The sequence below is a fragment of the Pectinophora gossypiella genome, chromosome 11, assembly GCF_024362695.1.
Source record: "Pectinophora gossypiella chromosome 11, ilPecGoss1.1, whole genome shotgun sequence".
In the NCBI taxonomy this organism is placed as follows: Eukaryota; Metazoa; Arthropoda; class Insecta; order Lepidoptera; family Gelechiidae; genus Pectinophora; species Pectinophora gossypiella.
Genome location: NC_065414.1, coordinates 13,722,320 through 13,741,040, shown reverse-complemented (window position 1 = coordinate 13,741,040; position 18,721 = coordinate 13,722,320). Strand labels below are relative to the sequence as shown.

Below are 18,721 nucleotides of genomic sequence, written 5' to 3'. Positions count from 1 at the left end.
CCTAGAGCTATCACTTAGAGGATAGACAATGGACTTAAAGGCACAATGCACATAAGAGCTACCATTAGGAAGGTCGCCATTGATAAGCGATAATATACCTATTTGTCATTTCCATACCTAGAGCTATCACTTAGAGGATAGACAATAGACTTGAAGGTATCAATGCAATGAATGTAAGAGCTACCACTAAGAAAGTCGCCATTGACAAGCGCTAACATATCTATTTCTCATTTCCATACCTAGAGCTATCACTTAGAGGATAGACAATAGACTTGAAGGTATCAATGCAATGAACATAAGAGCTACCACTAGGAAGGTCGCCACTGACAAGCGCTAACATACCTATTTCTCATTTCCATACTTAGAGCTATCACTTAGAGGATAGACAATGGACTTGATGGTATCAACCTAATTAACAAAAGATCTACCACCAGGAAGGTCGCCATTGCCAAGCGCTAATATACCTATTTATCATTTCCATGCCTAGAGCTATCACTTAGAGGATAGACAATGGACTTGAAGGTATCAACACAATGAATGTAAGAGCTACCACTAAGAAAGTCGCCATTGACAAGCGCTAACATACCTATTTCTCATTTCCATACTTAGAGCTATCACTTAGAGGATAGACAATGGACTTGATGGTATGAACCATATTAACATAAGAGCTACCACGATTATGGTCGGCATTGGCAAGCGCTATATACCTATTTCTCATTTCCATACTTAGAGCTATCACTTAGAGGATAGACAATGGACTTTATGGTATGAACCCTATTAATATAAGAGCTACCACGATTATGGTCGGCATTAGCAAGCGCTATATACCTATTTCTCATTTCCATACCTAGAGCTATCACTTAGAGGATAGACAATGGACTTGATGGTATCAACTCAAATAACATAAAGCTACCACTACAAGTATCGCCTTTTGCTAAACGCTAATAGATAGCTAGAACATAGACCAACTATTTTTTATACTTTTATTTCCATGTTTGATTTGTCACTTGAGGAATCGAAGATAAACCATTGAATTGTCGGGGCTTACCTACCCATGTTGAAACTCAAGATTAGACTAATGCTGAGAAACAATAGACTATTATGTCAAATTGATTATTATAAAATAATGAGAGTACAAATTCTGAAGAAATAACCGACAATTCAAAACCTAAAAGCCTCTGTTCTATTAATCAACCTCAACTGTGCTAGAAATCAAAGTATGTAATGTCAGAGATTACTTTCAAAAGAGATAACTGTACACAAGACATGGTTAGAGAATACTGCTATTAAATTCTTTCAACCAACATCATAAAATTCAAATAGCACATAAATAATAATGAATAACATTGCCCGAAGAGTGAGTAAACGAGATAGCAACAGGATCTGTGGAACAGAGACAACAGTATCAGCAGGCAGCCCCACAGCCACTAGCATGAACAGAAAGCCCACAAGGAACAGTATCAGCAGGCCGCCCCACAGCCAGCAATAAAAGCAGTGATGCAACCAGTCATGATCAGCAGTGCTATAACCAGCAGTACCAGCAGCCCTACAGCCAGCAGTAGTAGCAGAGCTACAACCAGATGTATTAGCAGTCTCACAGCCATTAGTATCAACAGTGGCCCAGGCAGCAAGGCCGTTTAAGAATAGTACCTCATGAGGAGGAAGAATTCCCTATAAAGTTATAATGGGAAAATTTGCACAAGCAAATATATTTTTCAAAATTCTGGTAAAATTAATTCCGAATGTCTATCACTAAAAGTTTTAGCATTATCATTAAGACATGGGATTCAAATCCTGTCTTTGTTAATCAGGAATAACAATACTAATCTCAGTATAAATTGGGGTACCTACCTGATAATATTATAACTTCAATGAAAATTTCCTTCAAGTATTACATTCGAAATTGTAAAATATTGATACCTAGTTCGGTTAGATAGAATAGTTGCCCTTTTTATTATTAACTCATAGGTGAAAAGGAAGGAAAAATAGTTCATTAGTAACATATAACTTACATCACCATTAGCGTTTTCTCTAAATTATGTTGTTGTAGATTTATTATGTTGTTGCTGATCAGCCCAAAACACAGTTTACAATTAATATAAAAATTACAACAATAATGTCCCTCCACTTAATCAATCGGAACCAAACTGCAGTGGAGAAGTAACAATAATATTTTCATGATAAATATATGTTTATCTTATTTTTCGGTTAGTGTTGTAACGTAAATCAGGCAGGTCCCTTCACTAAATAACCTGACATATTAAATCTTCAGGATGGGTACGAGAAGTGAATCCCTGTGCAAACAACAGGATCATGTTAAGTTAGGTTAAAGGAAAGGATGATTTTTACGAACGATGATAATATACCTACACGACCGATAATTAATAAATTAATGTTATCCTTATATGTAACTGCACACCTAAGGGTAAAATATGTTTTATTCATTTATTTATTTTTTCCAGTAAATAATAGGACGTCACTATTACTGTCCTAAAAACAAATTCAATAATTATTACACTAAAGAGATAGCTGCGTAAACAATGTTACGTGTGTTAATGTGTTGTGTGTACGTTGTTCTATCATCTGATTGGTGGGTGAAAGGTTGCATAGAGGAATAGGAAAAAAATCCACAACAAGTTATATTTATTATTACCACATAAAATATATATATATATATACTAAATATTATTACCAAGCCCATATGGTCGATATTAGGTAATACACAATAACTTGGGCTCAGGTAATCTATTTTAATAAAAACAAAATCTTAATTATTACGAAGATAATTATCACACAAGTACATAATGTAAATGCACTTCCCCTCTTTATACTTTCAGCCTCATTTAACAATATCTTATAATAAAGAGGAAAGTTTAGTTCAGTGGTTCTGAATATTTTAATGAAAAAGGTCATTTGAATAAATGTATCGAAATTCTTACTTGCACTTATATTTGTATTTTCTCTAATCAATTTGACATGTTGTCTTAGGATTCATTTAACTACTCAATGTCGACAACAATTGCCAACTTAGCACAGGATGTTACAATCAATCTTGTGTCTGGGTGCCCTCGTCATTACCCGTTCTTCTTTATGTATTTCTTCTTCTTTTATGTATGTAAACAAATAATGTGTAACTTTGATAATTATTGTAGCCCTTGGTATGCCAATGAAAAATGAGTGTTATACTATATGATGAAGTCTCACAGTCCTTTCGACTATAACTATCGTTGTTGTTCAAGAGCTTCGGAAATGTGCTCTATGGTGAGGTCCCTGTGAGGCTCTTATAGCCAATCTTGATGTTGAGCTCATTCAGAAATTTGTTCTTGTGTAGTTCTTTTGTTGTGAAATTGATAGTAATGTGAAATAGGTATTTAATGTACTCGCTCAACTTCAACTTAATTATTTAGAACTATGTATCTATTGTAGTACAGTATAGTATAACCATATATTATATAACATACATAATATCGATTCCATTCTTGAGAACTGGTGAAACTTGTTTAGCGAACAGTTATTATTCTTATTGTTTTTTACATGATAATATCAAAACGTTTGGTGGAACGCCGCGCTGAGTTTATCAGGTGACGGCTGTGCCTCTCACTGCCTTTATTGGGATTAAAGTCATGGGCAGCTTAATTAGCTTTCGTGATAACAATGTACTTTATTCACTAATGAATAATCATATTATTGGTACTCGTTTCAATTTAAATGTTTCATTCCCAACTAAACTTTGAACATCTACACTGTTTAAAACCTCTCGAACAAGGAGCGAGTATAATTATGAGATTAAACGAACTTACCTGTAAGTGAAGTTCTATCTCAATTATACGAAGCTCCTTGTTCGAGAGGACTCCCTCCCTTCAATTTTAATATCCCGCCCTAAAGCTTCCACAGGTGATGGAGTTGTCCATGAAACATGCTTTAAACATAATGACATTAGTTGACAGCTGCGTTCAGGAAGCGGGAAACTAACTTTTTTTTTTAGCTTTGGATATGAGCTTTGAAAATTGTGACGATGCTGGAGCATAAGACGTAGACTACACTGTTTAAAACCTCTCGAACAAGGAGCTTCGTATAATTGAGATAGAACTTCACTTACAGGTAAGTTCGTTTAATCTCATAATTATCCTTAAGGTAAAGATAAATATCTTTAGGGCTAGCGCAAACGACGAGACTGTATTCCGCCATTTATTTTGTCTCGAAAATGAAACTTTATATAGATAAGCAATATTCCCATTATGTCAGTGCCTTTAAAGATAAACGACTCTTAAAAATGTACAGCCCGAATAACATTCTCTCTAACATGATTAAATGGGTAAGTCTGTTTGATCAGGAGGGCTAACATGCGCAAAGTGATAAAATTTTGTCACGGTCATTTTATCGATTCTAACGATATAATTATGTCGTTTTGTCGATGGTGCTAATATGTAAACCCAAATAAGTCATGTCGTTCTATCAAAACGCGAACAAACTCACGTGGCACGCATGTTAGAGAAAAAAACGAACTTATCGACTGTTATTGTAGCTAATAAGTACTTATTTTGGGAAGGCACTGTCTTCCAAAATACAGGTTCGCCTAGTTTGGGAGACAGGGTTTCAACGAGAACTGTAACTGAGCTATTCAATAAACATTATTATTATTATTTTCTTGTGAAATTAATATTATTTCAGCTTAATGCTGGTATGTGTATGATATTTACGGGCTGGCGCCAAGTAAATAACATGGGTATTAGGATCTGCAACTGTTGCCGATGTGTCACATTCATCTGTTTGGAGGAACTTCCTAACTATCCGGCAGGTGTTCAGAATTGAGGCTTTCTGTAAATTTATGTATGTATTTCTATTCAGATCTAATAATTTATTATTATTATTTTTAAACTTTAGTTTATCTCCTCTTTCGGAGGGTATTTGCCAGAGACACGGGTCGCAGACCAAGTGCCACTGGAAGGAGGGTACAATAATTAAGTATCTGTGCCTTCAGTCACGATGTCAGTGTCGGAGGATAGGAATTTGCGTACTATCCGACAGGTGTTAAGGATGGCTGCTTTCTGCATGATGACATACGTGTTGGCAGGAAGATCCAGCATTTTCAGACTGTGGTGTAGGTGCTTGGGAATCACCCCCGTGGTGGAGAGTACCAAGGGTACAATATATACCTTTTGTAAATTCCAGATTCTGAGAACTTCTTCCTTTAATTCAGTGTATTTGTTAACTTTTTCAGTTATTGCTTTTTGAATATTGTGAGTATTTGGAATTGTTACGTCTATTAAGTATCCAATTTTTGTATCTTTATCTATAATGGTAACATCTGGTCTATTGTAATGAATTGTTCTATCTGTTAAGATGGCGCGGTCGTAATACATTTTTATCTTGGCATTCTCCAACACGGGCTTAGGTGAGTATTCGTAGTACGGTTTTGGGTTTCCCTCAATAAGTTTGTGTTTAATGGCTAATTTCTGATGTATGTATTGTACTATTTGGTTATGGCGGTGTGTATAATCGGTTTGGACAAGAAAAGAGCATGCTCCGGTGATATGTTGGATTGTCTCAGGCTGTCTGTGACATTTGCGGCAAGTATCTGTGTCTATAGTTTCTTTAAGTATGTATTTTTTGTAGTTTCTTGTATTGATCACCTGGTCCTGAATGGCTATCATAAATCCTTCTGTTTCTGGGAACAAATTACCATAAGCCAACCATTTACAAGAGGCTTCAAAATCTATATGCGGTTGTTCGAGATCATGAATGTGTCTTCCATGTAGCTCTTTCCTTCTCCACGCATCAACCTTTTCTTTCTCTTGGTCTTTACCTGCTTTAAACTGTTTTTCCTTATCTTTCAGATTTAAGGGAGTGTAGTTGTCGTCAGTTTTTACAATAGCAGCATGTATTGGACTGGTGTTAACCTTTTCATAGAAAAACTCCCTCAAGTTCCTTAATTGGTTTTGCCATAATATTTTCAAGTCTATTAGCCCTCTACCACCCTGCAATCTTTTGATGCTCGTTCTTTCCACCGCAGATTTTGGATGGAGATAATTATTTTTAGTTAAAGTAGTTCTGGTTTTAATTTCTAAGTTATTAATATCTGTTTTTGACCACTTGATGATGCCGAATGAATAGGTGAGAACTGGGATGGCGTAAGTATTTATGGCTTTACTTAAATTGCGGGAATATAACTGTTTCTTGCATACTTGTTTTACTCTCCTGATGTACTCGGTTGTGAGAGCGTTCTTAATGTGAGTGTGATTGATGGATTTTGCCTGTTGAATGCCTAAATATTTATATAAGTCATTATTATCCATAGCTTCTATATTTATAGTATTGGAAATAGTATAATTTCCTCCAACTATTTTTCCCTTTTTTATATTTAATGTCTTACATTTGTCTAAACCAAAAGTCATTTTAATATCTGCGCTAAATTCTGTAGTAGCTTTTAACAATCCTTCCATATCTTTATCCGATTTACCGTACAATTTGATGTCATCCATGTACATCAGGTGAGCAACTGAAGTGTCATGTGTAAGTTTATATCCCCGGTTATACTGCGAAAGCAAGCGTGAGAGTGGGTTTAGTGCCATACAGAACCACAGGGGGCTTAGTGAGTCTCCCTGGAAAATGCCATTTCTAATTTGGATTTCATCCGTTGTTATTGATGTTCTGTCAGTAGTAAGTGTTAACGTAGTTTTCCAGTTAGCCATGGCATTCTCCAGGAATGATATAATTGAGGGATTAATTTTGTAAATTTGGAGAATACTAATAAGCCAAGAGTGTGGAACACTGTCAAATGCTTTTTTATAATCGATATAAGATATAAACAAATTTCTATTGTGTTTGTTAGCATGTTTAAGTATAGTAGAATCTATTATCAACTGTTCTTTGCAACCCCTGTGCTTCTGTCGACAGCCCTTTTGTTCTTCTGCTACGATGTTATACATTTCCAAATGAGAGGTAATTTTATTTGTAATACAAGACGTGATCAATTTGTATAGAGTTGGTAGACATGTAATAGGACGGTATTGAGATGGGTCACTTGTATTTTGGGACTTCGGCAGCATGTATGTTATCCCTGTAGTTATAAATGTAGGTAGCGGAATAGCTCCATTTATTAAGTCAGTTATGAGTTTGGCCAAAATGTCATGAAGTGAAGTAAACTTTTTATACCAGAAGTTGTGTATTCCATCTATTCCAGCAGCCTTCCAATTTTTCATTTTGCTCGTAACTCTTTCAATATCTGTTGCGACGACTCCTATGAATTCCATTTCCTCGATACTGTCCCACTGCTGTTTTTCTTTTTGAATCCATTCTGCTGTGCTGTTATGTTCTGATCTTTTTTCCCATATTCCGGCCCAATATTCTTTTAGGTCTTTCGCATCTGGTGCTCCTATAGTATTAAAGTTATTATCTTTACTGCTGTTCATAGACCTATAAAATGCCTTCTCATTCCTACTAAATAGTTTATTGTCTTCCTTCCTCTTCAGTGACTTTCTATATCTCGCCAATCTGTGTGCCTTTAGTGAAAGTTTTTGCTTCAGTGTATCTAAATATTCTTCCGGTCTAGCATTTTCTTTTTCGTGAGATGAGTGAATTTTTGTATTTTTAAATATTATATCTACTGCTTTAAGAACTTTTCTTGATCTGTTGCCGCTTATAAAATGAGTTAGCCGTCCAATGTCCGATCTAAGTTTAGTTATATCACTCTCCAGTCTGACTTCCCATGCTGGTCGACCTATATTTTTTCTACCCTTGTTTCTGCCAGTGTTTTCCTTTTCTGAACTAATTTTGTAACCTAGTTGCCTACTAATAACTAACGCACTGCAATAGACTAAGGTATGAATGTGCGTCAAGTCGGAATCCAATGTGAAGAATTTAGGTAAAATATCATTGTTAAAAACGTGTACAAGTTCGTGTAATTTTTTTTGGCCTTTAAGGTGAGGTAACTTTGGTCGGGTAGTAGGATCTGATCCAGTGAATTGTGCGATAGCCGTATTGAATTGATTTGTGAGGTTTTCAACATACTCGTTGGAGACTGGAGTTCTTTCTGTGATTTCTGTTGATTGGTCTATTTGAATAAGGGGAGTGCTCGCAGAATAAGTAGTTTGAGTAGATGCATCAGATGAGTAGAATGGTTGAGAATTGTATGGTTGAACATCGGTATTTTGAGTGGAAGATTGGGTTGTGGGAGGAGTTGATCTGAATGAATTCTGTGGTGACGGTATGGGAGAAATATTGTTTAGTGGTGTTTGAGCAATTATATGAGTGTTGGGCTCTTCATTTTGTAGTAGTGTGGCTGTGTCTGTTTTTATTTGAGCAATGTCATCATCAGATAGCAGCTTGTTTCTTAGTATAACTCGCAACTGGTCGGCGACGCGTTGTTCAGTCACATTGACTTCGGGATATTTAAGTTTAAACTTGTCGTATAAACGTTTACGATACATAGTCTTATCAGTTTCTAATCTGGTAATGTAGTAGTATGTGCGCATGATAAACAAGTTTACATCATTGTCCCATCTCATACGCACTCTGGGTTTCCCAGCCTTGGTGGTCACAGGTTGTGAGGCAAAAGAGCTTCCCTGCGAAACATCCTCGGTTGGATTATCTGGTCTATTGAAACTAATTTGTGTATTGTGATGTGTTTCGGCTGTAGTCGATTGTTCGGGGGGAACCCGCCTGCTCAGTCCCCCACCGCCAATGGTCCGCATGCTGTCACACCCAGCATCGGCTCCAGGTGTGCCCCGGCGCTCACCCCCGGGCAGCGGCCCTTTACATACTCTATTAGAACGTAGCTCCATATTGAATGGGTTACCTTTGGGTTGTAAGTTTCAACAGTACGCGTGTCCGCCCCCCACGTGGGCCTGGTGTTCGGCCCGGACGTAAGGTAGGGTTTTGGGGGGCTTATTATTATTATTATTATTATTGTCAAAATTTCTTGAATCGATTGATAATTTTATCGCGTTGCACATGTTAGCCCTGCTGACAGCCAAACAATAAGTTTTTTTTTTGACGTGACTTACCGTAGGTTTACCGCACGAAACAAAGGTCCCTCACCCGGTACAAAAAGATAACATACCTGAGGGTGCTGAGTAGGGCGCGCAACTCAGCCATAGAATAAGGGATAACTCAGCTCAGGGCGTGGGCTGAGATAATTATATCAGCAATACCTAAAGTTGCTAGTCCATGTGTCATCTAGCTTTGTGTTAACTCCAAAGAGAGATTTCACAACAACAACAACAACAACAAACGTTGCTAGACGTTGCTATGACATCTCGTAACAATTTGTATTATGTCGTGGCCAGATCTTAGAATTGATAATTTCACGATGTGTTTGACCATTTCATGAAATGGTCATATTTCATGAAATAGCCAACTTAAGTTAACCATATCATTGAAACGTCAACGTTTGATGATATTTCAATCAACGTTTGGCTATATTGTTATTGTAGGCGGTGTCCATGCTACGTGGTGTAATAAAAATAAGAATAGTCGATTCATTTCTTAGGTTCAAAATTATGTACTTAATCGATATGGAAAATTGTACAATTACATCGATTATTTATTTATTTATTATGGTACATCAACAGCAGTACATACTCAAACACACAATATAAAATACACATAGGAAAAGTTCCGGTATGCCTGCCAATTATAGACGCACACAACACTGATAATAAAAAGTATACCTAAACTAAAGTTAGCTTAAAAAGAACAATAAAAAAAGAAAAAACATAAATCGTCTAATACAACACAACAACGTTTAAATGGTATGAAAAAATCAAACGAAAACTAAAACTATCGCAATAAAACTTAGAGATAGGTGGTTAAGTACATTAAATTATAAAATCAATTAAGTTTAAAATATAATCGACACACTACCGGTGGATAATGTTACTAATTTTACGATATAATTGTCAACGTTTGGCCATATCATGAAGTAATCATGCATTCAGTTGCTCATATCGTTAAAAGTTTTGTGTTCATTGATCTGGCCAAACTACATCATGATGTGCCCAACGAATGTTATTTTATTTCATGAAATGATCCAGCACTTTCTGAAATGATCAATTGTAAGATCTGGCCACAACATATTTATACCAACGATCTGCACGATGGTGAACTCGGTCAGACCGGTGCAGCGGTGGACAAAATACACTCGTCTGCGGAAAGCCTTATATAAGAGGTATTCAATTTCGCAATTTCATCAGAATTCCTACTCGATTTTACCTCGCTTAAGTCCTGTGTTCTGTAATTTGGGAGGTAATAATAATAGGCTTAAGGTAAGCCATTGTCATTGTAAACCTCCAAGAATAGATTTTCAATGGTAAATTCAATTTCGTTCGGAAATTAGTCGTCATTTTACATTGATGAAGATGATGTTCAGATCATTTTTGGTTTGCAAATTGTTTTATTCTGGATTAGATATATAACTGAAACACATCGCAGACACTCAGTATTATTCTGATCAAAATAAAGAGAAGCAATATAGGTAACACATATTTTGTTGCTGTTTATTCTTCATCACCTTCGGGGACTTACACCCGGGCTTTCTAGCGATAATACTATACACCTCTGCCTACCCCTTCGGAAGTAGGCGTGATGCTATTTTAAATTACATAAAAGCTTTTTTTGAGAGCTCCTTAAATAATGCTTTTGTTTGGACGAACCCACATAAAACAGTTTTTTTCCTTATTTTGATGTTTTTCTAAAAGTCCTGTTTTGTGTCTGACAAGAGAGCACGTGCTGTTTTTACATCATTTCATTATTGTAGTTACTTCTAGATTGGAAGTTACTGCTGGATTGGCGGCAGTGATGTGCAAAGTGGGAATGTTCCCGTTGTAAAAACTCTTCAATGGCAAGGACAGTACTGTTTTTCTTCTTAAAATTGTTCTTTCTTAAGTTTTGCGCCTTCTTCGTATCAAACCTTTGTGTCTTATTCGGTCTCAATCAGTAATGTACTGTTCCCGAATTGGGAACATTCTCGGTAACAGCACATCATTATTATACGTAGTTATGATTTTGACAAGTGAACTATTTGGGGAAAGAAATAATGCCAATAATTTAGTTGTTTTTGAAGTGAAAATTTGTAATTTTTTTTACTGCGAAAACCTGTAAAACATCCTATGAAACTATCAAATAAATAAAACACAAAAATATACAATGAAATTTTATTTCCCAATAACTATTTATACTCTCTTACATTATAACCAAATTATTATTTACACTTAATTCTTATCACGTAGGTAACAGTACCATAAAGTGATCATTTGGTAGGCCTTGGGCCAGAGACATCGTGGCTAGTGCCGCGAACATAATCACAGGTGAAAGTAGCAGTGACCGCTCGGCTAGTATGATAACTGCTACTAGTAACGTAGTAATTGTCAGCAAAGATGGCGGCTTGGATGTGGCGCCGGCGTGTAGTTCTGCTAGGCTTTCTTCTGGAACAAAGGGACTGGGTTAGTAAAGACCTTGATGAAAAATGGAACGTGAAAAACTTTGATTAAACAAAAGAGCGTGTTTTGATACTAGAATAAGAGTCCGGGATCAGGGTATCTGTTTCCGTAACACGGTAGCTTAATAGCTACGCGACAAATACATTGCGCTAATGTGTTGGCTCATTTATCGCACCGCGCACGATATGTGAGCTACATTACTACGAGAGGCGGTGACAAAAATCGGCTGTGTATCTTTGCGAATAAAAAGCCCCAAGTTTTGCATTAGTTACCGTCATCACCCAATAATATTATCACATTGTTGGTAATGTAGTCATTAACGAATGCATCATTTTCGATTATGACGTATTCAGCGGACATACGAGAGTAAACTAATGTTAATAGGTTGATTATTATTCAAACAGAATTTAAGGCATTTGTGAAATTCGATTTGAAATTTCATTTGTATTTTAGCGTTATTGTCCCTAAGTATAATTTTACTATAACTTCTCTACTAGAGTGTTTTATAGATTTTATGTATCTACTTGATGAAACAAAAAGACGTGTCGTGAAAATTTTAAAACGTACTTTAAATTTAATTATTTAAAAGTATGCGAATCTTATTTAATTACTATAATAAGTAATTTAGAGGAGCGTTCCATATTGAAAAAAATAAATTAAATAGTATGAAATGCTACTATAAAGTCTCTTCATTCTTTAAAACTCAAGAAAAAACTAACAGAGCATCCAACGAAACATTGTGACAAATATTTAAACAATGGAATTAAAATATTCCGAAACAGAACAATTTCAGAATTTTGAAAGTTTTGTTTGAGTAAATAATTAAAATTCGTAAAGCTGTTGAATGTTGGGAAATAATGACCGAAGTTATAATGAAATTATCCAAAGTGACTTTTGAACGGAACGGAACATGAATTTAGATGTTATTACTCTTCGTTCATCCATCATAATCAGGCCTAGACTTGATTTGCTTACTTTTATGCTAGATTGAGATTTAATAAAAAAATTTAAAAAAAGTCCAGTAATTCCTTTTAGAATCCCCATTTTGAAATGTATACGTTCCACGCGGTTACTACATGTCTTTGCTTAGATGTACTTAATGTACGACACTACAATATTGGTTTGCACATTCGAGCTTCGCAAACACCATTATGGCTGCCGTAACACAGCACTAATACAAGACGACGGTAAACAGATCGTGAAACATTATAGTACTACCTAGTATACCTAGTACTATAGTATAACTAGTAGTATAGGTAGTACCACCAAGTAATGTTTCACGATCGGTTATTTACTGAGAAACGATATAATGCAAACAGAATATTTATCTAAGGGAATGCTGGGGAAACGATTCTTCTTTTTACCCAAATGCGGCAAAGTAAAAAGAGGGTTAAGTGTTTGTCGCTTATCATGACATACCACCACGGAAGTAATTTAGAGCAAGTTTTTTTATTAATGTTTTACGTTATTGAGAATTCAGTGCACTTAAATTAATACATTACTAGAATTACTACAATGAAGATTAGACGAAATAAAACTAAGGTGAAGCAATAGAAAATGACACAAATAACTAAACGTACTTAGTTGAGTATAGTAAACGGTGATGATGTAGAACGATCAAAGACCAAAATAGTTAATTCAAGATTACAGTAATTATGGTATGATACAAAAACCTTAAGGCAGAGTAAAAGAACATGGTTAGAATACCTTGTTACCTATATATGGTAATCGTAGCAGATATCAATAACAATGATAGACTCCTCGTGGAGAAATAAAATGAAGAATATAATGATTAAAACGATACTGAAAATAATTGAAAAGGTACATTTTTTTTTATTGTAAGTCATGTACCCGAACATGTGTCGAATTACTTGGCCGGACAAATGGGGAGCGCTGAGGGCTCTTACCCGGTACAAAATATAAGACAGGCCTGAGGGTGCTCAGTTGGGCGCGAACCTCGGCTCAGGGCGTCGTCTGAGAGGAAAATATTTGAATAAATTAATCGACTCTAGTGGGTCGATAGCGTTAAGCGCTGAATGAGGGAAATCGTCAACCACGGGTCGGTAATGGGTTCTGAAGTGTTTGTTGTCGCGAGGTGGTTCGCCGCCTCTATGGCTGGAACAGAAGGTACAGGTAAGTACAGAAAGTGAAGAAAACCTCTGTAACAGTACCTAACAAATATAAGGATGGCAAGTATCAAATAGTTTTTAATGTAATGAAGATATTGACTTCGATTATGATGATAATGTAAGTGGTGACGAAAATGAAGTATAAGTTCTTAATTGTAATGATAATGAAAGTAATGAAAGCATACATAAAGAAGAAGAAGACCATTGTGACCGTACCGTTGAGGACATGAACCGCAACAGTATGAGAGCGGGCCCCTCGCACGGCACACGTGTAGTTCCCGGCGTCGCTGCTGTTGACTCTCGCCAGTCTTAGCAGACTGTCTGCGCCACCAGGAACCTGCTCTGTCTTCACACTGCAATCAAAATAGAACTTAATAAAACTGTTTATTATAGAGATTTATTTTTGACGTGACTTCTTGAGTGGCATTCATTATATTTAGGACTCTTATACGATACGTTTAAGGCAAAAGGCTTGAGAGCGCTGAGGTGGGTGCAAACCTCGTCAAGTGGGTCGATATCGTTAAACACTGAAAGAGGGAAAACTTGGATCATGCCAGCGAACTCGGTATCGGGGTCTTAAAGTGTTAGATGTCGTGAGCCAATCAGCTAGAGTAATCTTGGCTTCCATAATAATATTGTATGTTATTCTATAAAAGAAAGTACCCTAGTGACATAAGCCATAATGTTTGCCTAGAAACCGTCTATTTTTGGAACGTAAAATATTTGTATAATACCAATTCTAACCAAAACAACCTAATGGAGGAGGAGTTTCCACATTAAAGTTTTGAAGCGGTGTGCAAGAACGAAGACAAAAGTTCATTATGCTAAACAAACGTTACCTATTTCATCAAGAAGAAAAGTTAAGAGCGAGTTTCAAGAGAAACGATTCAATTCAGAAACTCGGTAACAGTTCCGTATGAAATGAGAAAAAGCGAAATCTGAATCAAATCAAAACTTATTCCTATCTGTGAAGACAAGCGGGACATATGAATATTATTATGGAACTATTCGACTTGAATACGTCTATAAATCCGAAATGGGATATATTTTATTTATCTAAGGACGTCTGTTGTTTTGGAAATAAAACAACGCATAAAAGAATTTACTGTGTCTAACCAGAACTGAATTCATTATTATTTTGCAGTCTATTTTATCTCATGCGATAGTTTTCAGTGACATTTCTTACCAAAATATTTTAACTTTATTTTATTGCATTCATAACAAACCAAATGGTCCAAACAGCAAATCATAATCGCAGTGGAATGGAACTCTGCGATATCAATCGACCCGGATACCTCCTGAGCCGCTGGCAGGAAATTTCGACAGTCATCTGTTGATTGCCTGTAATTCGACTAAATTGGGTCGAGCAGTAAAATAGAAGATTGAATTTTTTTGTAGTCACTGTTACATGAAAACGCAATTAGTTTGGAATGCTTTGGGAATTGTTTTCAATCAATTTGGAAGAACATTAATGGGTTTCCTTGGATGACTATAGGAAATGCTAGTCGATGATGCGTGAATTGAGGATCTGATAATTACAAGGATAGAAAAGGGTGTCTTATTTTTTTTACGAATGCTCAATCGAGGTTTAGACGAGGTTTTAGCTAGTATTCTTAAGGTTATTGATTAGGTTTTATCCTTTGCTTTGACAGCTGTCACAATAGTACATTTTCTTTGTGTGTCTCTGTCGTACTAGGCTATAGTATAATGTTTCCTATCTTGCTCTCATACTGTGCTAGAGCTATGAAGAAGTAGAAGACGAAATATACTCACTTGATCCCCCCTCTAGTGGTGTCAGCATTGAGAGCTCTGCCCTCGTGAAGCCAGGTGAGCACCGTTGGCGTCTCTACATCTCTAGCCCGACAGACTAGCGCCAGAGTAGATTCAGCCTCGTAATACTTCTCAGAGAGTGGCGCCCCAGCTTCATCCACCACCCATACTTGAGGAGCTGTAGAGATAATAATTATTGGAAACTAGGTTTAGGATTAATTATGAAATTCTGATTACTACATAAAGACATATCTAAAACTAACGAAAAACATTTTCTTTTTAGGGTTCCGTGGCAGAAACGGAACCCCTATGGATTCGTCATGTCTGTCCGTCCGTCCGTCTGTCCGTCCGTCCGTCGGTCCGTCCGTCCGTCTGTCCGTCCGTTTGTTACAGACATTTTTTTCCGAAACTATAAGAGCTATACTATTGAAACTTGGTAAGTAAAAATAGAAACAAGCATAAAATTTTGGGGGTCCCCATACCTACTTAGAACTGAAACTCATTTTTTTATTCATCAAACCCATACATATGGGATAATCTATGGATAGGTCTTTAAATATTACACATATAGGAAGAAAATTTTATACCAGGCATTTTTATTATTTAGGTAATAAGCATTTTTAAATAAAATATGCTTCATATAAGCTTTTAATTTATTACTTGTCAAATTTAAAACATCGTTCGGTATTTATTGTAATTATTATTTATTTGTTTTCTTCTGCAATAAAAACTGGAGTTACTAGAAAAAAACACTATATTTTTGGACTATCTTTCCAAATCCTTTATTTATAAAAATGAAACATCTGTGGCTCAAGATTATCGGATTAATCTCAACCTTTGGGTCACCTTCTACAATAAAAACTCGAAAGTACAAGATTTTATTTAAAGAAGTGTATTTAATCTTAAAAAATTAAAACAATTATGAAATAGTACCTAAACGTCTTTTTTTATTTTTACTCAATTGAAAACCATTAATCTATAAAGATTACATTAAATTATAAATTTTATTGATATTAATATCTTCATTTCGAAATGTTATCTCAAAGTAAAGTATTTGAAGTGGTTGTAAATGACTGGTAAGACAAGTTTTGATTAAGGCAATTTACAAAATGATTTCAAAGGGCTCTTTGACAGATACGAATAAAGTATTCTGTGTGCGATACTTTGGTTTATCACTTTATCGTCTGTTTTTTTAACTTTGTAGCAATCTACAGTTATAATCATTATATCCCTGACGTTATACCGTTTCGAACAGGGTTCATTTACGTACCTTACTTGAAGATTTGATTCGTTCAGTTTTTACTACAGCGACTGCGTATACAGCTAATGTAAAAGTAGCTTGAAAAACCTCTTGCTGTACTCTGAGATTTAAGATAAACAAATAAAGTGTTTATTTATTGTTTTTAACAACATAACGGTATGAGGCAAGATCGTTTCTCTTTTTGAATTTTTCCTAAGCACATGTAAGTACCGTAAAGAAACCAGTTATGTACATTGCTACGGTTGGCATTTACAATACAATATAAGAAAATAACTCCTTATTGCAGACAAAGGAAACACACTGTCTTGGGCTGAAGAGAGCCGTACTCAAATGTACTTTAAAAAATATGTGTCTATTACTCATATCACGTATATATGCTTAACCACTGGATAACGGCCTCCGTGGTCCAGTGGTTGAGTTGTTGTGCTCACGATCCGAAGGTCCCGGGTTCGAATCCCGGTGGGGACAAATCACAAAAATCACTTTGTGATCCCTAGTTTGATTAGGACATTACAGGCTGATTGTCCTAAAAGTAAAAAGATCCATGCTTCGGAAGGCACGTTAAGCCGTTGGTCCCGGTTATGACTTACTGATGTAAGTACGTAGTCGTTACGTAGGCCCTATGGCGGCTCAGTAATAACCCTGACACCGGGGTTGATGGGTTTGATAATTCACCTCAAAATCCACACGATAGAAAAAGAAGATCATGTATATTTACGTACAATAAACGGTAGTCAAAGAAATATCATAGCATTGCTTAAAAATGGAAAATAATTGAAAAAACAAAGAAAACTCGCAACGAGGCAATTTCGCGGAGACTGCAGCCTTAATCGGTGACTGGTATATCGCTTTCGATAAAAAAAAAAACAACTGCAACAACAACAAAAGCAACTAATAAATTATATAAATTTTAATTTTATTATTTTTATTTATTATTATTTTATTATTGTTGTAATAGATTATATAATATACAAAATAAAAATAAATAAATAAAATAAAAACATGAAAAATAAAACAATTAAGTACAACAAATAAACCACTGGAATATGTGTATCTGACGAACTTTAATGTTATATTTATTTAAGTTTCATTTTATTTTGCACTACAGTAATAATAATATTTTACTCACAATTTATGTGAAGGTAGATACGGCTCACTCGGGGCGGGTGTGTAGAGATCTGGCATTCGTAGACACCTTCATCATCAGGTTTTACTTCCCTGTTGACAATACAAAATATATAACATCTTTTTCACCTCTCCAGCATATAAAAGGAGCTTTTCAAACAAAAAAGTGGCATTTTTAATTTTATACTCGCGTTTCCCCGAAAATAGAAGGAATAGGAACATAGGCATTGACAACAAACAGAACACAGACTGATCTGCAGTGTGAAATCGCGTTATTTTGTGTGATATTGTAATGAAATTTAATTTTAGGAATTGATGTGACGTATATAAAAATAATAAAAAATAAAAGTAAGTGCGCAATGTCTACAAATATCAAATAGCGATATTGCCTTCTTATATGTGTCATCAAGTTGTCTTAAATAATTATATTTGGCCTACGCTAATGGCTTGTCCATAAACATGGCCTAATAATTTATTATTATTATTATGAGAACATAAAGAAGTAAAATATATTTATTTTTATTTGTTTTTGATTCCGAGTTCAATCCGAGGGCACGTTAAAGCAGTTGGTCCCGGCTCTTAGCCATAAAAACACCTCCACCAACCCGCAGTGGAGCAGCGTGTTGGAGTATGCTCCGGTTTATTGAGGGGATACCTGTACCCAGGGGTAAGACGTATATAAGCTGCTTGTTATGTGTGTATTATTATTTTGTTCTGTTGCTTATATAATTTATATATTGTATTGGTATTTAAAATTGACGTGTATTGTGTATGCAATAATTTAAAATATTATAATAGTGCATTTCTCACTACTTAATAACAATAAATTATTATTGTAAATAATGATTATTTATATGTACCTACCTGACTAGCAATCGCCAATTTCCAGGATACCTCCTTGCCACAGACACCCTGTTGTCCGCTGCATAGGTTACTGCCCCCACTGTTAGAAGCTCTGGCATTTCTTCTCTCCCTCTACGACGGACCCAGGATACCTG

The 18,721-nt window shown here is 35.7% G+C and overlaps 2 protein-coding genes across 2 annotated transcripts in view; one reads left to right on the top strand and one right to left on the bottom strand.

Annotated features, from left to right (window-relative positions):
• The window catches only part of LOC126370826 (uncharacterized), a 185,639-nt gene that overhangs the window by 78,607 nt on the left and 88,311 nt on the right, over positions 1-18,721 (top strand). The window lies entirely within an intron of this gene.
• The window catches only part of LOC126370578 (uncharacterized), a 185,939-nt gene continuing 178,399 nt past the window's right edge, over positions 11,182-18,721 (bottom strand). The window contains exons 4-8 of the mRNA XM_050015525.1: positions 18,588-18,718; positions 17,728-17,816; positions 15,341-15,515; positions 13,784-13,920; positions 11,182-11,420 (exon numbers count right to left, since the gene is read on the bottom strand). Coding sequence (XP_049871482.1) covers positions 11,221-11,420; positions 13,784-13,920; positions 15,341-15,515; positions 17,728-17,816; positions 18,588-18,718 — 732 coding nt within the window. The 3' untranslated portion in view covers positions 11,182-11,220. The remainder of the gene's footprint in view (positions 11,421-13,783; positions 13,921-15,340; positions 15,516-17,727; positions 17,817-18,587; positions 18,719-18,721) is intronic.